Source organism: Rhipicephalus sanguineus, chromosome 3 (genome assembly GCF_013339695.2).
Source record: "Rhipicephalus sanguineus isolate Rsan-2018 chromosome 3, BIME_Rsan_1.4, whole genome shotgun sequence".
Taxonomy (NCBI): Eukaryota; Metazoa; Arthropoda; class Arachnida; order Ixodida; family Ixodidae; genus Rhipicephalus; species Rhipicephalus sanguineus.
The window spans coordinates 221,673,238-221,698,003 of NC_051178.1; the positions used below are offsets into that span (position 1 = coordinate 221,673,238).

At 48.5% G+C, this 24,766-nt stretch overlaps 1 protein-coding gene across 1 annotated transcript in view; it reads right to left on the reverse strand.

Annotated features, from left to right (window-relative positions):
- The window catches only part of LOC119388327 (run domain Beclin-1-interacting and cysteine-rich domain-containing protein), a gene marked incomplete in the record, with an annotated part of 358,140 nt that overhangs the window by 128,946 nt on the left and 204,428 nt on the right, over positions 1 to 24,766 (reverse strand). Inside the window, 2 exon segments of the mRNA XM_037656030.2 lie at positions 4,170 to 4,417; positions 8,772 to 9,072. Coding sequence (XP_037511958.1) covers positions 4,170 to 4,417; positions 8,772 to 9,072 — 549 coding nt within the window.

The following is a 24,766-nucleotide window of genomic DNA, read 5'->3' on the forward strand; positions in this document are numbered from 1 at the left end:
TCTTTATACAGGGCCAAAAAATACCGAGGGTAAGCAGGTACAAGTACCTCAGAGTATGGGTAAATGAGGGGGATAGATGTATGGAGGTAGAAGAGAAAGCATCGGTAGCAAAGGGAAAGAGGAATGCTGCAATTATGAAGCACAGAGCTTTATGGGGGTACAATAGGTACGAGGTGCTTCGAGGGCTGTGGAAGGGTGTGATGGTCCCGGGGCTTACATTTGCGAACTCAGTGGTGTGCAAGAAGTCAGAGGTGCAATCAGGAATGGATGTAAATCAAAGGACGGTGGGCCGCCTCGCGTTGGGCGCTCACGGGAAGACGACAAATGAGGCGGTAAAGGGTGATATGGGATGGACAGGCTTTGAAGTGAGGGAAGCGCAGAGCAAAATGAGATTCGAAGAGAGGCTGAGGAAAATGAAGAGTAGATGGGCAGAGAAGGTTTTCAGGTATTTGTATAGAAAAAGCGTTGACACGCACTGGAGAAAAAGAACTAGGAGGCTCACCAGTAAATATACGGCTAACAGTGCGGGCGATATGGCAACAAGGAGCATTAAGCGGAAGGTCAGAGAGGCGGAGAGGACTTATTGGATGGCAGCGATGGAAAAGAAGCCGGCTCTGAGTAACTACCGAAAGGGAAAAAACAAATTAAGGAGGGAAAGGTTTTATGATAATTCAAGGGGAAGCGCTTTACTGTTTGAAGCAAGGTCGGGCTGCCTTAGAACGCGTAGTTATAAAGCGAGATTCAGTAACGAAGAAGAACAATGTACATGCTGCGGGGGAACTAAGGAAACGATGGAGCATGTACTGATTGAATGTGGCGATATTCACCCAGGTATACGTGTGGGCACGAGTCTACATGAAGCCTTGGGTTTTAGGGACAACAATGGAAAGCTGAACACGTCCGCGATAGAAATAAGAGACGGTTAGAGTATTGGTGGCAGAAAAGTAGAGATAAAGAACAAAAATAAATAATGGGGGAAAAATAAGGTCATTCTGCCTTAAGAGGCAGAGAGATAGACCGTGAATTTATATTTTTTGGTATAATAACATAGATTTAATCAATGTAGATAAGGTATTAGGCCAACATGAAACAAGGAAGCTTTTTTTTTCTTTTTTTTTCTTTTTTTTCTTCGATCCTGGTGGCAGACATGTCACCGCCCCGTTATAAAGGGGACGCTCATAGCATCCATCCATCCATCCATCCATCCGCGCAAACTGTAGTTGGGTGACGATATACTAGATGGCGCTGTAAGCATTCTGTGTCTAGAGTCACTAGAAAAATTTCGGAGTATCTGTTTCCCGCGCGCCGCCGCCGACGCGATTGGCTTACTCGCATCACGTGACCTCTCGCTGCCATATCCCTTCCAAGCGCTTTGGGTGCAGGCGCTTTGAATGCAGAGCGCGGCCGGACATTTAGCAGTACCACGGTCCCTAGAAGTACTTCGTCGCTTTTTTTAAACGCGTCTTGCAGATGCCAGGGAGTAGCTCACCAGTAGCCGAACGTTGCTGGTGAGCTACTCCGGGAATTTCGTATATTTTTGCATTCCGTGTGGGAAACATTAACGTCAAAGAGCGTCGTTGTACGTGGCTGCATAGTTGGCCGCGGAATGAATTCGCCCCCCTCAAAGAACACTCCTTTCTGCAGTGAACTACACAAACTTTGCTGGAAAAGCTCTCATGCAACAGGATACTTCACCTTTTCGGTTCGCTATGTTCAACGATATGAAAACTGCATACATACCTTTCTATTTGTTCGGCTATTTATATCTCGATCTGTTGAACAGATTGTGCATGCATTTCGAGTTATAAGCGTGTCACGCACGAGAGCGAAATCGAAGACTTATTAAAATAACAACTGTGTACTGTATACCTTGAAGGCAATTGTCGCATGATCATTTGCCACTGCGCAAAACTGAAGCGTGGAACTCTGTTGATAAACTTGGTATAAGGCAATGTTATTAAGCGTATTTTATTTTTTTTTTCAAAAAAGAATGTTGCTAATGCTGCGTTCCGCCGTGCGTACCCTTACAATACTGTTTAGTGCGTGAGAAATGGTCACAGAAAAAAAAAAATTGGCTTATCCTCTCAAGCATTGAGGGAATCGATTTCATGCGAGCCCTAGATCTATATACATACTGTGTTGCAGTAGCATGCGCGTTAAAGCTCTTCGAGATGTGCTATTTCTGATCAAAATAACATAAAGCACTGCACCGAGGAAGTTTTAACACGAGTGCATTACAAAAAAAAAAAAGTTGAAATTAAAAGCAGTGCAGAAACCGAACCCCCGCCGTTTACGCGCTGGCAACGCCAAAAAAAAAAAAGAAAGAAACTTTGTCGGAACACAGCACAATATTTGCAAATGCACTGCAACGTTGGGGATATTAAGGAGACAAAAAAATAGGAAATGAAACAACTGAGTAGTGATGTCAATCATTTTTGATGGCCTATTTTCTACGTATCTCTTAGGAAATGACAACGTATTCGCAAAACAAGATGCACCTTACCTACCGCACGCCGATTCACCCATGCGTTCGGCTGCTGGCATTCCGAACCGAGACAAATACTTCATGCACAACTTCCACTTACCGTACACACACCACTTCTATTACAGATAACACCCAGCTGAATAGCAAGCATGGTGCGCAAGTAAGGTATGCGTCAGCGATCAGTCGAAGGACGCAACGCTGAATGTTCTCGCTGTTGTTCTCGAATGCGCTATGAAGTGAACCTGAACACCGACTGCAAAGCTAGCGCAAACAGTCAACATTCACTAAGTGTCGAAGTAAATGGCATCTCGCACGGTGATTACGTTAATGCAACTATGTTTACAGCTCCGGACCTTGCGAACACACCTGGCCGTGAAACGAAAAGAGACCGATGAAGCCACGAAGAGAGTTCGCGAGCACATGGCAACATTCGCCGCACGTTTCATTGGCTACACCGCTTACCGCGCAGTCAATTCACACCGTCGATGGCTCGAAATCACTTCTGATATACTTCTGAAGAAACACGCACACACATATTACAGTTACGCCGAGCGTAACACGGCATCGAGGCGAAAAGATCGGTCACTTCTCAACACACGCGACCAACGCGCCGGACGGTCCGGAAGGGAAATGGCCGCCGCCGCTCAATGTTGCCCGCGTGCAGCCTACCTTTGCGGTACTCTGAAATTTTCCAGTGACTCTATCTGTGTCGTCATCTCCATTTCTCGTCTCGTTCCGAGAGGGCGCTGTCTTATAGACATGCGTACAACATGGCGGTTGGGTGAAGGTACGATAGATGGCGTGGGCGGTGCAGCTGCTCTCCGATTGGCTGCTGCGCGGGGATCTCATTCCCCGGATAGTCGCCGCACGAGTGCGCTTGCCGGATCGTGTTGCTTGGCAGACCATGGAGGACGAGGAGCGCTGGGTGCGGAAGGCCGCTGCGTCTCGCGCTCGTCGGCAGGATCCCGAGGTGCGAGCTCGAAAAGCTGCCGCCTGGCGCCGCGCGCGCTTGGCGGCGGCTTCACGGGCGCGCACCGCCTCGAGATCCGCCTGGCGCCGCACTCGCTTGGCGGCAGCCTCTCGATCCCATGAGGCTCGCTTGCTTGGCGCTCGCTTGGCGGCAGCCAGGTGGATCCCGAGACGGTGCGCGCCAAGGACGCCGCTGCGAAACGGGCTCAACGAGAAGCGGATCCCGGGACCATGATTGCTTCAGGAGCTTCGCCCAAGGTCTTCATCATTCACCTGTGGATATGCTGTAATTTTTTTTCTGGCTTTTTTCATTCACTTTCCCCAGGAAACCTCCTTCCTGCGCACTCTCACACGAAATGCTGTGTATCTGCCCATTCAACTACCAGTCAATGTTCGTTTTTTCTGCATACTGCCAGAGAATGGAATGCCCGTCCTTCTGAAATCGCCCTCATCACCGACATTACTCATTTCAAAGCTGCCATTGAAGACCATTTTTCAAGTCTAGCCACCATAAAAGTGAGCATCTTCGGCCTACTTTTGCTGACTTTAGTTTCACCAGGAACGTTCCGTCCGACATCATGGAAAAAGCAGAATTGCAGTTAATTACACAGCAGTCACTTTCTGCCAAAAGTGGACAGAAAACGAACCTGTGGTCATAAATGCAGCACTTGGGCAGAGCTGTAGTAGCACACAAAGAAGGCTGCAGCAAGGGTACCTGTGCATTGTGCAGCCAGGGACAGCTGGAAGGGGAAGACAAGCTGGTCTGCATTGTTGCAGATCTCGCAGATGAAACCACGGCCCGTGCAGATGGGACATGCCAGGCAGTGGCGCTCACAGTCGTCCTGTATGCCCAGCAGCTGTGCCACCAGGACACCCTGGCGTGCCTGCTCCAGGTCCTCCAGGGAGTACACGTGCGGCTCATCCAGCAGATGCTGCTGTACTGACCCCAGGGAGTCCTGAAGGCTGCAGGATTTCAGGTCTTCAGGCAAGATTTCAGGTCTTCTATTTTGTCACACTGCTTGCCCAAATAATTAAGCAAGCATGCCACCGTGCACTTCCTCAACACAGGCTGTGTAAGCTGATTTTATTACAGAACGCCCACACAATTTTGTGGAGTAGGTAGCGACACATTTAAAATGGATTCAAGCTTTTTTATCTGTCTGTCACCCACAGAAGCAACCACTGCTGCCCGACGAATGTCAGCATGGCTTGCCTCACATACCTGTATTCAACAGTGGTCGCCAGTGCTTGAATTCCTAGCTCTCTCTTTCAAGCACAAGATCATAGTTAGTGCAATGGAGCAGCAGAATGACCTGTACTAACTGTCAGAACAAACGCAAGTGTACTTTCTAAACAAATTTCAGTTTCTTGCTCCCTTACAGGAACACACGGAGGATATTCCAGAGGCTTTCTGTGGCCAAGCTTGTAGACGATCTGTTCTGCTCAGACTTGTAAAGCATAAGCCTCCTTATTTCAACCAGCATGTAAAAGATTATGCATGAAATTTTTTGGCCCATGAGGGTGCCTGTCAGAGTTGTACATGGCAGTCCATGCTCAGCTGCACTGAACAAGGGACAAGGTGACCACATGTGCCACAATATTAATGAGCACTAACAGACAATAATGCCAAGGAAAGTACTTTCCTTACTTTCCTTGGCATTATTGTCTGTTAGTGCTCATTAATATTGTGTATAACAAAGAAAAACGAGTCCTTAAAATTAACACTTCTTTCCTTCACATGTGCCACAATGGCTCAAACCTGCCTGGGACGGCATGCAGTGACTGTGCGGAGATCAAGGGTGGATCCAGCCACTTATTTTAGGCGAGGGGTGTTAGTGTGAAGCCTATTTATGTCCCCTGCAGGACGAAGGGCTCTCCCAATGATCCCCAGTTTGCCTTATCCATTTTATCCAAGAGAACTTGTTCATTTCTTCACTCTGCCTTCCCCGACTGCGTTTCCCATCCCTTGGTAACCATTCCGTTGCTATAACAGACCCCACCCCCGTTGTCTGTCTGTCCCAGGTCAATTTTTTTGATGTCAACAGGAACATCCGCTTCCCTTTTCTCCTGACCCATTCTGCCGTCCTCCAATGTCTTGGCGTTACACCTACCCTTGCCCATTCTGCATGGTCCTTAAGCTTTTCTTAGTTTCTCTCTTATCCTCCATGTTTTCAGTGCCATATTTGAGAACTGTGCGGGGCACCCTCTGCAATGTTTTTACTTCATGGTGCCCATGCATTGTAGTTAGAGTAGTCGACAGCGTAGTTAGCCGAGCGAGAGCTGGCGCTCTGCTCCCACGATGGTGCCAGTGATGCTGCCTGGCAAGAGAGGTTTCATGGGGTCATAAGGAATAGAGCACTTTTGCTTTGGGGCTTGGTCCATGGGGATGATATCGCCGCTCATTCTCGCGGTCTCCAGTGGTGAGTCAAACGTCGGCAATGCTGCATTCGCGCACATTGTGTGCGTTATGTTGTTTGGGTGTATTATATTGGCCTTCTAGAGCGTTTCACTATGTTACTGTAGTTATTTGCAAAGCTGTAGTGTAAAATGTGCCATTAAATGTCCCACTACACAACGGCATAGACTGCATCCATTTGTTCCAACAGTAGAGCCAGAACACACAGCCAGCCCGGTAGTGCCTTTTTTGGGGGAGGGGGTGTATGCAACACTGCAGAGGGGATTACGGCTGCACCCAGGAAGCCCTTGTTGTGCACCAAAGGGAGACACTTGAGCATGTCTTTGAACATCTCCTGGCATCCCTGGCAGCCAATGCTGAGGCGGAAACTAAGAGCGTGCATCACTTGGTAGGTGCCTATGCAGGGATTGCATACTTTCACTTTAAGGACAGCAGCAGATGGCCGGTGATAATTCGGGAGTGCCTGCCGAATGCGCTTCTGCCACCCCTATTTTTCGGTGAATTTCCTTTTTGTGATTAACCTCCCCTATTAGTAACTGACCTACCGATATATATTCTTGTATACACGCCAGTGGTTGGTTTCCAGTCATCAACTCTTTCTCTTTCGCCAGGTTATTGTGCACTACCTTTGGCTCAATCAAATTCATTTTGAACCCCACTTTATTGGTTTGTCGGTTTAAGCCTTCAACCACTTCTTGCAATCTGTTACCTTCATTACTCAATAATTACTAAACAGCAGTGTGCAAATCAAAGGTTCCCAAGATATTCCTCGTTAACTTTTATTCCTTCTTCTTCCCAGCCTAGTCGCTTAAATACTTCTTCTAAGCCAGAGTGTGGCAAGCTCCGGAAACAAAAGCTGTTGAAGACATCAGCAAAGAAAAAGTGTCAAGCAAGGACAAGACATCGAACCAAAGGGTCTGCAACGGCAGCTGTTAACCCCAACTGCGACTAATGTGCGAGGCACGCGTGCACCACGAGGCGCAAACCATTTTACAGGAGCTGAGGGCACTTTAACAAAGTAGACATAGCATCACAGGTAAACTTAATTCCTACAAGCTTCAGCAGAGCAAGGAGACGCAGTTACAGCGGTCAAGCCATCAAGCACCTTGGAACAGTAGATGCCGGTGACTCACCAAGGCAAGACTGTGAACATGAAATTTTAAAGACGATAGTCTTTCTTAGGGAACTTAAACGCAGAAATTTCGGTCTGTCTGTCTGTCTTTTTGTTTGTCTGTCTGTCACCGGATTCAGCCACCCGGCCAAAGTTTAACCACTTGATGAATGCCCAGCCATCTTGAACTGGTAGCGCCATTCATACTTGTGAACATTGTCGATCAAAAAGCAAATGTTACGCATATCTGAGGTGCAACATCAATACGTAAGTATTAGGAGGTGTGTTCCTTTACTAGAAAATATACAGATACGGGATTCTAAAGACCCTAGTGTTTCTTAGTCTGCGCTGAAAATGCTAGTGTTTTCTGGGCTGCGCTGCAAAGGCGACGCTATGAGCCAGATGCGGCGATTCAACATAGAGGAGGAGGACTCATGTAGTACGGCCGGCAGAAGATATCGTCTTCCGACGACATTTTTTTGTGGTGTTAAAAAGATGTGCCCTACTCGAACTCGCTGCTGTGAGGAATTTTTTTTTTCACTTGTAAACAAGGCTCCCGTACGGGGGCCGAAACGTCATGCTTTTATTTGCTTTTAATCGTGGTCAGAGTGTTGATTTAATTGTCTTCATTAGTGTTTATTATGTGCTTGTTGATGTCATCTTTGCGCGGGATTCACCATATGCAGTGTCCACGTATGTGTTAAGAACTTTAGCTACCGCAAGGGTTAAATCATGATCGTGGGCGTTTGTCGTCGGTACGGAGATGTGCCACTAGGCGTCAACCTGAGTGCGATGCGTTCACATCAAGCGATGCTATATCTGCCAAACAACAGTAGACATTGTATAAGCTCTCATATACCAATGCAATACAAACAAACTACTTCTGTGACGACACGTTTCACTTTCGTGTTATACCGATTCCTATGAAGGAGGGATCAACTATACTCTATACGTATTCATGTTTCTTCAAACAAAATTCAGTTGATAGTTTGCACGTGTTTGTTGTAAGTGCTTTTTCTGCTCCTCGTATTTATTGTGCAGCGCTTTTTCTAAGTGCGGAGCACTTTCGGGGCCCGGCTTGTTATCCTCCATCTCGTGTGCTGTGATCACGCTCATAGTAAAGCGCTCATGCGGGCCTCAACAAGGCTAGCAATGCTCAAAGCCGGGTTAAAATGAACAAACAATCTTTAAAATAATCTAATTAACAGAAATAACCAAGAAGTACTAGCATTAATTAATTGCTAGAATGTTTTGGGAACCTGGGGCTGACTCCGGCGCAGCACAAGAGAGGGTGTCACCACCCTGCCGAGCGAGCTAATGCCCCTCCCCCTCACCGCTGTTGCTACATGGCTACATCTGGTGGGGGGAACAACCTGACGGAACTCGCTGTACACGATACGTATCTCAAGTGCCGTCACAAGCAGGAAGTCGATAAAATGCAGCAAGAAGTAGTGCACGTGTCGCACACCGAGTTTGCGAAACTCCCCAGCAAGATCATGCCGGGGAGACCCTACATGCTTACCGCAAACATGGGCGTCATCGACACTTTGAAAACGGAGCTCTACTAACAGGAATCGCTAGGTGCCCGTGCTATGCACTTCCTCAGGTTTCACAGTAGCAGAGCTGCCATATGTTTCTTTATTAAGTATGTTACACCAACTCGGTCACATCTAGCTGCTTGCTCCGTTTGAGTAGCACAATGGTGGTGGACAACACTGAACAACCATCGCAGGAGGTCAAGCCAGCTTCTGAACGTGGCAAAGGGGCCTTTATGAGACCAGTACACTCACCGAGTGGCCAGGCGGCAGCACAGGATGTACTGGTGCAAATAGTGCAGTGCAGTGCGGCACTGCCGTAACCGGTTGAGCACCTTGACCCGTCGGTACAGGTCTGGGTTCAGGTCACGAATGTTGAACAGGGGGTCAGCAGCCATGCGGTCAAGCAAGTCCCGAGCAAAGTTGGACACCGGCTGAGGTGAAAAGTCCCAGCGCTGAAGCACACGTCCTGGGATCACTGCCCGGCTGTTGCTATGGCAACAGTGGCAGAAAAGCTTGCCCAGGTACTCACAGTAGCGCAGGCGGCTCAGCTGAGCTGCATTCAGCAAACAAAGCTCATTACTTTTCAGAGCAATACATCTCTTGGAATCAGTGGTGTAGCCAGGGGTCATTAATACATAAATTAGCACTTTAATTATTACATAACATCCCAATTTGCACTTTCATTCCATTATTCGTTCCTGTAAATTCAGACGTACTTCAAAGCACAACGGTAGATAATTTCACGTGGTCTCGTTGAGGTTGCGATGAAGGTAGAATTTTTCGCATCTCCTCTTCCACGATTGCTCAGATCGTCTCACGCAGGTCAGCGGATCCTAGCGCTTGAACGTCGGCGTAGCTTGTGGCCAAGAAGCTGCGGCTGTATTGCCATGTTCGCATCTCAAGCGTTTTCTCGATTGTCAAAGCTTCCAAAGCAAATTCAGTGACCGTCTTCAGCGGGTTCCTTATCAATACAGCGAAGAGTTCTTGTTTGACACCCCGCACGAGGAACCTGACTTTCTTATTTTCGGGCATACTTGGGTCAGCGTGTCGAAACAGGCGATTCATCTCTTCCGTGTAGATGGCAATCTTTTCATTGGGCAACTGCACACGGGTCTCCAGCGTAGCTGCGACCCGTTCCATGCGGACCATGCTCGTGAATGTCCTTAGGAATGTTGTCCGAAAGAGATCCCATTTTTGTAGCGTGGATTCTCAGTTCTTGAACCATGTCCTCGCGGCGTCTCTAGGTAGAAGTAGATGTGACGCAGTTTTTCCTCGGAATCCTAGTTGTTGAAGCTGGCGTCTCGGTTGTACGTCTCCAGCCAGCTTTCTTGGTCTTCAATTGATGATCCAAGGAAAGTCGGCGACTCCCTGGGTTGCTGCATCACTACTGTCGCGGGTGACACAGTGGCGGTCATCGTCGCTTTTGTGTTCATTACCGTGGTTTCTCGCTTCTCGGGTAGGTCTCCGTATTTGGGTTGCAAGCCTTGTAGCCTGTGGCTAGCTCGCTGTTGCACGAGGTCTTCGACGTCTTCTTCACGCTGTGGGCTTGGTTCCCAGCTTTTCGTAGGTGTCCGGAACATCAAGGAGGCAGCACCTCCACCAGATTTCACGTGGTCGTGACGTAGACGAAGGCAGCAGTCGGCGTGTTCAAGATCAAGCTTTTCATTTGGCCGAACTTATGGCCGGGAAACGGAAAGGAAAACTACAGCAATACACACTGTACACTGATAGCGGCGAACAGAGAGCGTCGGCCGTCAACAAACTGAACCGCAGCAAGGCGCGCTGGCATTTTACAGATGCCAGCGCATTCGAGCCTTATTCTGGTGGCCAAGTTAGTTCGAGAATAATCTCCAATGTTCGCGTTTGCGCGCTCAAGCCTATAAGAAGATTCTAAGATAATCTGGAAGGTTCCCAGACTCAGTAAGGTAAAAAGTTGGGCGAGTTGGTGTTGGTTCACGATAAACAGAAGGGCGCGATAAAACGGTACACAAGGAAGAAGATGGACACAGGACGACGCGCTACTAGCAACTGAAATATTTTTATTCAGGAAAGACAAATTTATACTACCATGCAATCATATCTAACCCAACGAGGCGACACAAAAAACTTAAAATCTTGTGCTCAGCCTGCCTACGTCATGTGACGTTCTAGATAGGCTATCTCCCCCTCCTGCAAACTGATAGAGGGGTGACTGATGCAATCCAGCCCCTCCCTCTGGATAACGAAGGCCTCTACGATCTCCCTCTGCACGGAGACCCTGTGCTTGTAGATTACTGTCGTCTGATCAAAAGCAGGCTTGAAGCTACCTTGATCACACCCCTGGGTGAACGGCCTTCCTATTAATGAGCTGTTGTGCTCTCGCAGACGCACATTCAGGCATCTACCGGTTTGCCCGATATATGCCTTGCCGCACGACAGTGGTATTCTGTACACAACACCACTTGCGCAAGGAGCAAACTGCCTTCCATGCTTCATGGCACATCCTCTTTTAGGGGCGAAGCTCCTTAAGGCGGCACCCGTTCGTCCCTCGTAGTAGTCGTAGTAGTCGTAGTGCGTAACCAGTCTTACGCTTCGACCTCCAAGGTGGTGCCGGTGGGAGATTTTTCCTGTGCGTTGTTGAACAATAAAAAATTCGCAGCGTGCGCGTTAACTAAAAGCCGTCTTCTGTCTCTCATTCCCCATTAGCAGCCATTGGCATGTTCCAGTAGGAAACGTTAGTAGAAGTAGAAGTGTAAGTGTTAGCTAAAAGCCGACTTCTTCTGTCTCTCATTCCCATTAGCAGCCATTGTTTACCTCCAAGGTAGTGCCTGGTGAGATTTCTCCTGTGCGTGATTAAACAATAAAAATTTTGTTCAAAACGCCGTTGATTGATGAAATAAACCAACGAAAGACGCCAGATGTTTTGTAAAAGCAAAACGAAAGAACGCCAGATGTTTCTAAAACAAAACGAAAAGACGCCAGCTGCTTAACGAAAGACGCCAGATGTTTTCTAAAGCAATGGTTTTCTAAACAATGAAAATTCACAGCGTACATGTAAAATTAAAGTGAGCTGCAAGTCGTCATAACTCATCGAACCTTTAGTATAAAACACGCCCGATCTCACGTCGGTGATGATGTACTGGGCAGAATTCACGGAAGATTCACGGTTTACCGATGAACCTCCGCAGCTTCGCCCACTCATCATCATTCACTCCGTGGATATGCTGTGATTTTTTTTCCCCCCGTTGTGGCTTGCATATTTTCTTACTAACTGCTGGGCAGATGTGGCCCACCTTATTCTCTGCAGAGAACACGACATCAACCCCATATCGTGAAGCCACTCTCTTCATACCATGCGACAGCCAGTGGACATACGGGATTTTTGCCACTCATTTTCTTTCCTGCGGTTCATCCTTGGCTGGGGGGTGTCCCAGGCCGTTGCTTAAAGGATCTTTTTATTTTTTCGCAAGCCCCTGCTATGGCATTATCAAAAAACGCGGCGTCTTTCAGTCTTTTCACCTGCGCGAAAAAACTGGTCTGCATGAGATGTGGGCATGACCTGTCCAAAGCCAATCTTAGGCAAGTCAGCGCTATGCCATTCTTCACCAAGCGGGAGTGCCCTGAGCTGTAATCTGGAAGCGGCTTTGCGGTCCAAGGGGAAAACATCCAGCACGCATGTTTTTGTTCGAATGACAGCTACAAATCCAAAAAAACGCAGCTGCCCATTCTTCGGCACTTCGCACGTGAAAGTCAAGCCCCGCCCCTTGTTAGCAAACACACTGAGCACTTTGTCAACCCTCCTATCGAAGTTGACTGATCTAATCAACAGCAAGTAATCGTCCACATATCTATACACTTTGTGGACCACACCATCAAGAGCGGTTAGAAGATCATTGTCCACTTTTGCCAAAAAAATGTTGCTCAATATTGGAGCCACATTCAATCCCATACATACACAGCACAGCACAGCTTGCGCAAGGCAGCAGCTACACGTGCAATGGACTAGTTACATAAAAATGACAAAAAGAAGTGCATGTGGCATTATTGCACGTGAAATACGATAAAAAATGCGGTTCCAACGTGGCGTAAGCAAAGTTTTCATGTAGCGACACTCTGCAACAAGCGATGCATTGAAAAGTCGACGAATGCCTTTCTCAAACGGCATGCCCATAGATGACATGCTTGGGGGAATGCACACCATTGTCAAAGGTTGAGCCATGCTCCGAAGAAATAAGCATTTTTCTTTGTCTTCAACTCCTACCTCCCCCCCAACCGTCATCGTCATGAAACTCACTTGACCAGGCAGGGTAGGGTAGCCGTCCCGACGGAGGGATAATCGTTGCTGCGAGAGCAGGTTTTTTCGTTCCGGCCAGCAGAATTCTTCAAGAAGTGTCGGTGTGTGGACATGAGTGGCAGAAAGTCAAAATCGTGTGCGAGACGGACACGCGGCAGGATTTCCAGACTGTGTGCGGCAGAGATCACCGCAGCGCGCAACCAGTGGCCCTGTGCTTCCACACTGGACTCACTCGCCTCATATAAGGCCACGTGTTGACTGCTCTTACGTCTCATCAGATTTTTGTTGTGTTCTTATCGCGCATTTGCTATTGGCCATCCTTTTTTGTGTATTCTGTTACTATGGTGAGCTTGCATTTTTTATTCACTCGTGTTCTTACTGATCGAACGGACACACGTGAGAGGTTTTCATGCACGATTCCTTTCCGTTACAATCTTACCTTGAGATAATCAGTGCATACATGCGTGTCTACCTTGTTTAGATGTGGAGTTCATGGGATATTGTGGTACCACTCGCAATGTTTTGCATGCCGTAAGTTATTACAGAAAAATTGTAATTTCCGCTTAAAGGATCGCAGTAATTTAATTGCCAGTCATGTGTTGCGAATGCATAACCTTTGCGAACCAACCCAACCTTATTTTTTGGTGATGTGATAAACATCAAGAGCAGGGAGGGGGGGGGGGGTGGCGCTCCTCTGCTAGTAACTGGCTCACGCGTATACATACTCTTCTAATTTGGTTGCCACTCTCAATCTCGCTTTTTCGCCGGGCCACCTAACATTATCTTTGTTTTCTTCAGCTCCATCTTTAATCCTACTTTACGCTTGTTTCGTTTACATCTCCACTTTTTTTTTTCGTTATTCATCACCGTCACTGCTGAAAAGAACAATATCATCTGCAAAACACATGTAGCCAAGATATTCTCCGTTAATCCTTATTCCTATTTTTTTCCTCTTCTAGTTCTTTAAATATTTAGTGTGAATGTGCCATCAATAACACTGAACAGATAGTAACTCTTCACCTGACCCCATTCTTGATCAGGATTTTCCTGCCTTTCTTGAGGAACACGGTGGCTGTGAGATCGTTTTAGATGTTGGCTATGGTATCCACAGATGTGTTTAGGTATTCCTTTATGGCATAATTATTCCGGAACTGCTGGTGTGTGCTCATATGTGCGAATTTGTGTTTATCACCTTGCAAATGGGTTGCTCCTTCATTACACTCACGCATGCGTAGTTGGTGCGGCAGGCCTTTCATCATTTTAGTTGTGTTGGAGACAATATTCCTTCTCGGCCTTGCACAGTTCCACAGAATTCTGGATCTCAATGGGACACTAAGACCCCAGTGGAGCTGTCATTGTAATTACGAAGTATTTTCTGAATACGGCACCAGTGGTAGTCGATGAATGCCGTTGGGCTGCGAATAGACTATTTTAGCACTGCTGACTTACAATACAGTAACTAGAGTAATACCAAAATACCGTGGTCTGCACGCAGCCGTTTTATTTTATAACATGTGTATCAGCCTTTCTAATCAAGTCATTGTATGCATCGACAAACTACCGTTGGTGTCCCCATCTAAACTAGCTAAATGCAGATCACGACAGTACAGTAATACCATACGGTAAACCACCACTGCTAAAACACCATAATAACGGGTGCAAATGGTCACACCGGCGGGGCCGACATCACGCCAGCATCAGCTAGCTTACCATAGGCACAATGACGGCTTGCTTTCATCGGCTAATAATGGCAGGCCCGTCTCCATCCGACACTGACTAGCCCACAATGGCCCAACGCCGGTTAGCCGACACCAGGCCGATGTGGGTGAAAGTAGCACGACCGTGATTTGCCGACGTGGGGACAACATTGCTGCCGACATTTGCCGACGTTGGGCTGAGATCAGTCCAATGACGGCGTGCTGCCTGGGAGGTGACCAGACCCAAAAATGACCATAACTCGTGCACTCCACCAGGTGTGTTGACGTCTAGGATAGCCTCCAGATTTACCCTTTTGGCATGAACACCCTTGCCGTTGATTTGGTAACCCAAAAAATCAACTTCATTCTCACGAAATCTGGACTTCTCCCTATTTAGTTGCATCCCAAACTCGTGGAACCTTCCGTGCATTTGGCGTAAGGTGGTGGCATCATTCCGCTTTTCTGCAAAGATTACATCGTCTAAATAGACCTGGACCCCGGGCAATCCTTGCAAAATTGTTTCCATGCGTTGCTGGAAGAGAGCTGGCGCAGAAGCTACTCCAAACAGAAGGCTGGTGAAGCAAAAAAGGCCCTTCTGTGTGTTCACCGTCATGAGCAACTGAGATTTCATTTGACTGTATGCGGCGTCCCGGAGGACGATGGTTGTAAAAACTTCGCTGCCGCCGTTCAACGTCACCAAGATGTCCTATATGCGCGAGAGAAGGTGCTGAATCATGTGGCAGGCTTGGTTAACAGTAGTTTTGAAATCACCACATAGGCGAATGTTCCCATTATGATTTACCATCGCTACCACGAATGCCACCCACACTGAGCAGGTGACAGGTACAAGAATTCTATCCTCAACTAGGCATTCAATTTCGGCCTCCACTTTCGAGCGTAATGCGTACGGTACCTGCTGAGCCTTACAGAACCGATGAACAGCATAGTCTCGCAATGGCAAGCTGGCGGGCGGTCACTTTATGAGCATTAGCTCGGGTTGAAATGCATCTGAAAACTCTTCTAATAATAAAATTTGAGGTTTAACGTCCCAAAACCATGATATAATTATGAGGGACGCTGTAGTGGAGGGCTCTGGAAATTTTGACCACCTGGAGTTCTTTAACGTGCACCTAAATATAAGCACACGGGCCTCAAGCACCTTCGCCTCCATCGAAAATGCAGCCGCCGCGGCCGGGCTTCGATCCCGCGGCCTTCGAGTCAGCAGTCGAGCGCCATAACCACTAGACCACCGTGGTGGGGCGTCTGAAAACTTTTCTAAGACGACCTCAATGCCACTGACAACTTCGCGAATGGCTGCACTCTCATCTTCCTGAGTTGCACTGAGTACCGGCTCTCCCAGAAGGTCCACCGCTGTCATGACATCCCAGCCACACAGGTTCGGCCCGGAACACCCCAAGATGGCTAACACAGCTTTCGTTGTCCTGACACCCAAGGAAACGTCGAGTTGTAATTGGCCGTGAAATGGAAGTAGTCCAAGGAAGAACGACAACTTGAGCGGTGATTCTTGCAGTTTCGGCCAGGCATCTTGATGCTGTACGTAGGTGGGCCAAGTGATGATAGAACTGGGCAGTGTCCAGATGCATCTTGATTACTACTCCATTCCAAAGCACAGTGCACATAATTACCTATGCAGTGTGAACATTTCCAACGAACTTATCTGCCGTTTAAACGAAGTACAGCGCATCTGATTCCGGATCATTGCAGTTTCCCACTGACGGATGCACAGAATTAATTTGCTGGTGTAGCTATGTTAGGTGTTCCCTCGTTTTGCTCTCTGTTTGTCTGAGACACATCTTGCGAACATGACCGCGCTGATGGCACTGGTAGCACTTTGGCGAGCGGAAACGGCATGCCTTGTAGTCATGCCGTGTTTTTCCACAACTGAAACATGGTGATCTGGTCTCCCGTCGTGCACTCATGTTTCTTAACATGTGTACACCTTCCTCTAATTCAGGCAAAGGCCTCATCGTCTTCTCGTTTTCTTCCGCCATTTCCGCTGCGAAAGCGATTTCCTCTGCTTCGCTTCTTGTCAGGGATGCCTTCACCAGCACTTGACGACATACCCAGTTATTTTGCAAGTGACGAACTATCTGGTCCAGCAGCATCCTATCCAGTGAAGTGCCAAAGTTGCAGGTATCTGCTAATTTCCGAATGGCTAGGAGGAAATCTCTGACTGGCTCCCCTGGCATCTGGTTGCGTGAGAAAAGTTTGTAGGCGAAGGAAACACAGCGCCGACCAAAAGTAAAAATATATTCTTAAAAAAGACGTTTCGGCTCCCACACGGGAGCCTTGTTCACAATGAAGCATGTGCAGCAAGTTCGCTTACTTATAAGGTTGTCTAATCACATGTTTGAGGCAACGGGCATACACAGGCGGAAGATTACCACAGTTCTTGTTCAGCGTGTGCGCAGTGGTTTGAATAAACAATGATTCGAGATGAAGCCGTGGAAAGTTTCTTTTCCGTGGCGATGACGGAAGCATCTTCCCAGTTGATCGCATGGCCCGTGGACACAACGTGTTCGGCGAGTGCATTTGACGTCACCTTTCTGTTTTTCACGTCATTGCAGTGCTCGCGTAACCTTCTCTTGAAATTGCCGGTCTCACCGATATAAACATGTGTCGGACGAACTCAGACGCATATTGGAATTCTGCCGATTTTATTGACAAAGTGCGCGACTTGCCACTAGAAGAAGACGAGGTGCTAGTGTCCTTTGATGTCAAGTCTCTGTTTACGAGCGTACCTGTCGAGCTTGCCGTTGAAGTGTGCACTTCGGCCCTTGAGGCTGACGCGACACTGCCGAACACCAATAGAGGTTGCAGACCTCGCGAGGCTTCTCCGGTTCTGCTTGCAGAACACTTACTTTACGTTCCGCAACAAGTTCTATAAACAGGTACATGGCACTGCCATGGGTGCTTCCGTGTCTGTCACCGTCGCGAACCTCACCATGGATGCGGTCGAGAGTCGTGCTTTGTCCTCATTTGCCGTCCCACCGAAAGTATTCTTACGGTATGTCGACGATTGCTTTTGCGTTTTACAACGTGAGGCCTTGCCGGCCTTTACATCTCAGCTAAATTCAATTGAACACTCGATACAATTCACAGTGGAAGAAGAATCGGAGGGCTGCCTTCCTTTCCTCGACGTCCTCGTAAAACGAGAAGACGGACACTTGAAGTTCTCCGTCTACAGGAAAAGCACACACATTGGCCGCTACCTGAATTTCAGATCACTGAATCCTTCCTGCCACAAACGCTCTGTCGTCTCGACTCTCTTAAAACGGGCTCAACGGACTCGCTCAAGCGAAGAAGACGCACGTAGTGACGTGGAGACCGTCCGTCGGGAGCTGGCCGCATGCGGTTACCCGTCCTCATTCATCAATTCAGTTCAACGTCAACTATCGCGGCCAGTCCAACCAAGCAATCCTTCAGCAAAGAAAAGAGCGTCAGTGCCGTATGCTCCGGGCTTCAGTGAGGCACTCGCCAGAATTTTGCGCTCCTACGACGTACAGGTCTCCCATATACCTGCACGCAAACTTGGAAACAGCCTCACGAATGTCAAGGACAAGTTAGAGCGGGAGAGGTTTCCAGGTGTCGTCTACAAAATCCCTTGCACAGATTGTACACATGTTTATATCGGTGAGACCGGCAATTTCAAGAGAAGGTTACGCGAGCACTGCAATGACGTGAAAAACAGAAAGGTGACGTCAAATGCACTCGCCGAACATGTTGTGTCCACGGGCCATGCGATCAACTGGGAAGATGCTTCCGTCATCGCCACGGAAAAGAAACTCTTTCCACGGCTTCATCTCGAATCATTGTTTATTCAAACCACTGCGCACACGCTGAACAAGAACTGTGGTAATCTTCCGCCTGTGTATGCCCGTTGCCTCAAACATGTGATTAGACAACCTTATAAGTAAGCGAACTTGCTGCACATGCTTCATTGTGAACAAGGCTCCCGTGTGGGAGCCGAAACGTCTTTTTTAAGAATATATTTTTACTTTTGGTCGGCGCTGTGTTTCCTTCGTCTATGTCTTTTCCCGGCCAGGTGGGTTTCCGCCAAACTCTCGACTTCAAAAGTTTGTAGGATTGGGCTATTTCATTCTGGCTGGGCGAAAAGTGTTGCTGCAGTATGCCGAGTGCTTCTTTGTATAATAGCTCGTTCACCTTCGTTGACGCGCAGTGTCCACTCACGACGGCCACGATGTGAGTGCTCAGCCCTGCTACGAGCAATGATCGCTTCTTCTTTTCTTCCGTGATGCCGCTGCCTTCGAAAAAGGCTTCTAGCCGCACAAAATGTGCCGGCCAGTGGTCCGTAGCTTCCTCGAACTGTGGTGGGCATGCGTAGCCGGCCATGGCTAGTGAGGTATTGCTGGGGGGCGGCAGGTTATCCCATCTGCGCCGCCACTGAAGTAACCACGTACTCGCAAGCAGGGCAACCAAGCAAAGAACGTTTATTAGACATGTGCAATATATCGCACACAGCAGGAAAGAGGGGAAAGGAAGAAGTTGAGACAGCAGGCACCGAATTCATCGGCGCGTGCGGTGCATGATGACATAACAACCTTGTTCCGAGTGGATGGTGTGAGCAATATCGAGACCATGATCCACGACCTTATGTCTAAGCAAGGTATGGTTGAGTGGCAAGCCTCAACACTGATACCCTGGCCCAACACCTGTCCTCCCCACCTTTCGTAGTCCGATTCGAACTGACACATCCTCAGCAGCAGAGCTCCCGGGGCAACTTGTAGACCACGCACCAGAATCCACACTGGGCGTTACAGATTACGGTCATGAGTGACATGCCTCCCATTCATCTCTCACGCTTTATCGGTCATGCTCTCTGTAATTGCACACGCCTTCGTGCAACACAGTGCTGTCTGACCAACGCTACAGACACCCATTATGGTCGCCAAGCATGGCCCAAAGCATTTCATCCTGCTGCTCAGTGGATGCTAAGACAGTGTCTCCATTGGCTTCATCAAACCAGCCTTCCTTCACACTGACAGCATCCACGCAGATGTAAACCTTCTAGGCGCATCTCTTTCACCACTGGAGAACCTACGACTCTTCATAATCGCTCCTTCGCATCGTGACTACGTTGCTAGAGGGGCGACCCCGTGGCAAGTCACCAGCGTTTGGTTGGCACCGACTAATATGCGCCTCAGCAGCTCCACACTTTCAAGCCAGAGCACAAGAGCACATCCAGGCATGAGCAGAGCATCTCGTGGTTGTCCGCGTTTGAGTGACAATGGAATATGTGGGACAATGAATGCCTGACATCTTCCCACAACCGCAATGCAAATGTAGGCATGAAAAAAAGAGCCAGAATTCACATCAAGTCCGCACACTGTGCTTGAACTCATTCAATATATCACTTAATATAAGAGTAGTAAAATGTACCATTTGTAAAGAAAGAAGGTTGCTCAATTATCCTTGTCTGCTATTATCAAACTGAGTTTCAGTGCTATGCCTGTTTTGTCATTTGCATGGAGCATTGAGAGCTAGCAGGTTCGCTGGCCATATTTTTGTTGAGTGCTTCTGACACAAGCTGAGAGCAGTGATATCCTTGTGAAATGCTTACCAAATGTTCAACAGTATTCTGACAGCGTGTGCCAAGTGATCATCACAGAAGATAAGCAATATGTTCAGCAGAAATGCAATTCTTTTACATTCCCCATGGACTTAGCAAGACATGCTTCTGGGAAAGTTGGCTCATACATGACGTGGAACAAGGGAGCGCTATAGAAACGGGGCCGCAAGCAAGATGCACATGGGAGAGGCACTCAAGTTCTGAGCGCCTCTCCCGTGTGTCTCTTGCTTGCGTTTCTGTAGCACTCCTTTGTTCCCCATGGACGTTTGCTGGCCAGTGCACCCTCTCGCCAGTGTAGCATTGCATGCTTGAAAAACTGCCCATTCTCTCATTCGACCTGATTGCATGTCTCCTCTAATTAAAATAATATCAATGAGAACTAACAGACATTAACGCCAAGGAAAGTATAGGGGATGTTATTTGCAGTAATTATGATATAAATGTGAAGAAAGTACTAATGTGGACGAAAAGATAATTTGCCGCTGGCAGAGAACAAACCTGCAACCTTTGAATTACACGTCCAACGGACACGTAATTCAGCAGGTTAGGCTGGCAGCATGGTCGACCATCCAGCACGAGATCGACTCATCGACATCTTCATTGCTGCACCACTACATACAGGTCTTGGCCACACACTTCAAATAGGCCAAATTCCTATCACATTTTCACCCCCCAAGTTTAAGAAAATGAGCAGAGGAACACCAAGGAAGTGGTCAATAATGTGACACGCAGCCCAAAGGCGATGCAAATTATTTGTCAAGATTCATGCCATTAGTCCAGGTCCATTGTGTTAAATGCAAGAATGAGACTTCTCCATGAGGTGTCCATTCATAACACAAATCGCTTACGCAAGTCTGGGGCCTTTATCTGATGAAGCGCGTCCGATTAGTTGGCGTGGAACTCTTGTGGAGATAGGTTTGCGAAACGCTTACCCTACGAGGCGACCGTAAAGGGACGCGACGTTCTCCACTGCCGCAGCGAACAAAGACGCTACGGCCGGGTTCGTCGACTCCGGCACGGCGCAGAAAAGGCACTCGAGGCAGGATGTCAACATACAACACGGGTTTATTAACCCAAGATGCAGCACAGCACGACAGTCACGAGCTTGCAGGCCGTAAAGGGAACTCCGCAAGACCGATCGAGTACGCTTGCCAGCGGCGCTACGACTATCACACAAAGGAGTCGAGCACACGAACGAGAAGCCGCCTGCTAGAGCAGCGCGTCAACCTCTCGTGCTAGCCTGAGAGCATCCCCCGCCACGAGCGAATCGTCGGGCGCATCTTAGCTCGTAGGAGAGGAGGATGCCACCAGCGGCCCAATGGGGACTGGCGCTGCGTTGTGACGTAGGCCCACGGAGCGCGCCAACGTAGCGTGCCCGGACATGCCAGCGCGGGACGGAGCCGACGCTTGGCTCGCCCAGACAAAGAGGCGCCCTGGCCGCCATCTTGGCGATTGCCGGTGCCTAAGTGCGCCCGGGCTACGCGGGCGGCACGCGCGCGGCAGCTGCGGAACGAGGCGCCAGGTAGGAGGACGCTCTCGATCCCCACATTCCCCCCTCCTAAAGACCGAGGCCAGCCTGTGAAGAGGCTGTCCGAGGCCAAGTGGCAAGGTCAGCTCAGCCGCAAGGGGGCTGGCCAATAGGGCAAAGTCCAACAGGGGGGTGTCGTCTTCCCGGAGGTACAAGTCCATAAGTCGGCCATGGCCACGAAAAAGTTCCACTGAAAGTTTCACCACAAGTTCCACCACCGGCGAACTTCAAGCGGGCTGGCTGCCCGCCCTTGTGCAGTCTTGGCCCCGTTCCTCCTGGGCTGTAGCACACGAACGAGAAGCCGCCTGCTAGAGCAGCGCGTCAACCTCTCGTGCTAGCCTGAGAGCATCCCCCGCCACGAGCGAATCGTCGGGCGCATCTTAGCTCGTAGGAGAGGAGGATGCCACCAGCGGCCCAATGGGGACTGGCGCTGCGTTGTGACGTAGGCCCGCGCAGCGCGCCAGCGTAGCGTGCCCGGACATGCCAGCGCGGGACGGAGCCGACGCTTGGCTCGCCCAGACAAAGAGGCGCCCTGGCCGCCATCTTGGCGATTGCCGGTGCCTAAGTGCGCCCGGGCTACGCGGCCGGCACGCGCGCGGCAGCTGGGGAACGAGGCGCCAGGTAGGAGGACGCTCTCGATCCCCACACTCTCTGCTCGCTGGCACGTGTCGTACGTCCTGACAAATCGTCTGGTCTCTAACTGCACTTTTGGCCATTAAATACAGTGATAATTCTGTTGCCCATCCACATAACACTATGGTGACCAGCGAGGGCCCCTTCATGAGCTAACTTCATTATGGTCGTTCTAAGGTTCTTTTGCACCACTAACAAGTCGAGAATCCTCTCACATGCCATCTTCCGCATCCTATATAGGATGTTACTATGCCAGTAACATTCATTTTCATGGCTTTTCGAGAACGTCGCCTTGCCGACCTTTTCAAAGCACGGAGAAGGATCAGTAAGCATAACATCTTTACTTTTGCGCTAAGAAAGACAAACACATGAGAGAAGACGGGACAGGCCCTACTAACAACTGGTGTATTGCAAAGGTTGCAATGAAATATATAGCACAGTGATGCGCAGATGTACCGAGCACATAACAAGACAACACAACTTATCAGGCTAAGGACATGTGACATCAAAAAACCTAATCTCGCTCTTATACAGGTAGATGGTTGTGTCACTAACACTATCCGGGCTGTCTCAACGAATGACGGTTGTCAAACAGGGCAGAACTGGACAAATCATTGATTGTGGAGGGTGAGGGGTGTTCCTTGTTTGCGTTCACTTTGAGATAATATACAAAGGACATGTAAGATCTTTGCAGGAAGAGCGACCACTCGGTCAGTTCGACGCGGAGGCTTTCTATGGGGCTGGTGCAAAAAGCACCCCTAGGAAGACAAATGTTCAAATGGTGGACAGGGTCAAGCATCTTCAAGGCATGTCGCAGACTGATAGATTATCGCCCCATAATCTAGGCGCGTGCGTATGAGGCTCTTATACAGATTCATCAGACGCTTCTTGTCACTTCCCCACGTAGTGTGTAACAATACTTTTGGAATATTCACGGTTTTTATGCACTTGTTCTTTATATATTCGATGTGTGATATGAAGGTCAGTTTCATGTCTGGAATTAGCCCTAGGAACTTGTGCTTCGTTTTTGCCGACAGAAGCTGACCATGTAGGTCAATGCCCGGATCGGGATGAAGCCTCTCTTTCTGGGGAACAGGACGCAAGTGCTTTTTTGTGCATTCAGTGTAAACCCATTCTCGTCTGCCCATTTAGAGGCCTTATTCAAGCCCAGCTGAAGCTGCCGATCACACATTGAAAGGGTTGCACGATTTAAAACCGACCTGTACATTGTCGACATATGTGCAATAAAACATGTTACGCGGGATGCACAGACGCAACCAATTCATTTTGATAATGAAAACTGTGCAACTCAGTACACCTCCTTGTGGCACTCCTGTTTATTGGTGAAATATTCGGGGCAAGACATTGTCTACTCGAACAAGGAGTGTCCGATTAGACAAGTAGCTTTCAGTTATGGTCAGTATTTTGCCTCATACACCTAGATGTGAGAGCTATTGCAGTATGCCAAATCACCATGTAGTGTCGCAAGCCTTTTCCGTATCCAGGAACACCGAAAGAAAGAATTGCTTGTGGACAAAAGCGTCGCGAATTTGCACCTCGATGCGTACAAAGTGGTCAGAGGTAGATCTATCCTCTTGAAAACCACACTGGTATAGGTCAAGTGATTTTTTTTTTTCGAGGAAATGTATGAGCCGTCGATTTATCATCTTTCCAAAGGCTTTGCACAGACAACTTGTAAGACTATAGACCTGTAATTGGAAACTAAGGGTGGGTCCTTGCCCTGTTTTAGAATCAGAATAATAATGGCTTCTTTCCAGGCTGAGGGGATCTCGCCAGAAAACCAAACAGCATTATACAGGTAAAGTAGGGCTTTTTGAGTTTCAGAGGGCCGGTCTTACAACATTAAATATACTACATAATCGGAGCCTGGGGTGGATTTATTCCAGCAGTTTAGCGATGCCTGCAGCTCAGCTAAGGAGAAAGGTTCATTGTACGCCTCTTATTTTGTACATTTGCGCTCCAATTTCCATTTTTCCATTCTTGTCTTGTAGCGTTGGAAAGCCTCGGAATAGTGCGATAAGCTGGACACTTGTTCGAAATGTGTGCCTAGGAAGTTCACCTGGTCTTCCAAGCTGTCGCCTTGTGTGTTTAGTAGAAGCAGTCAGGGGCGTAGCCAGGGGGGGGGGGGGCTTATGGGCCCCCCCCCCCCGAACTTTTCGTGCTCTCATACACCACCAACCAGCGGCGTCACCCGGGTGGTGGGATTTATTGGGCTTCAGCCTGATTATCATTTATTTAATTATTTATCTTTTTCTGAACCTCAAAATGTTAGCAGAAGCAAGTTTGATATGGCGCACTACACAGATGGCTCAAAAGTGGATGATGACACAGAACATCAACTGCAAGCTTCTCCTTGGATTCCTCCACCATGCTATATGTTTAAGTCTATGAACGATTTTAAGCACAAACGAAGGTTTAGGTGGCTTGGCTGGACAGGTACCGATGGCTTAGCTCCTCAGCGCTTCAAGAGGGTGCGTTTTGCCG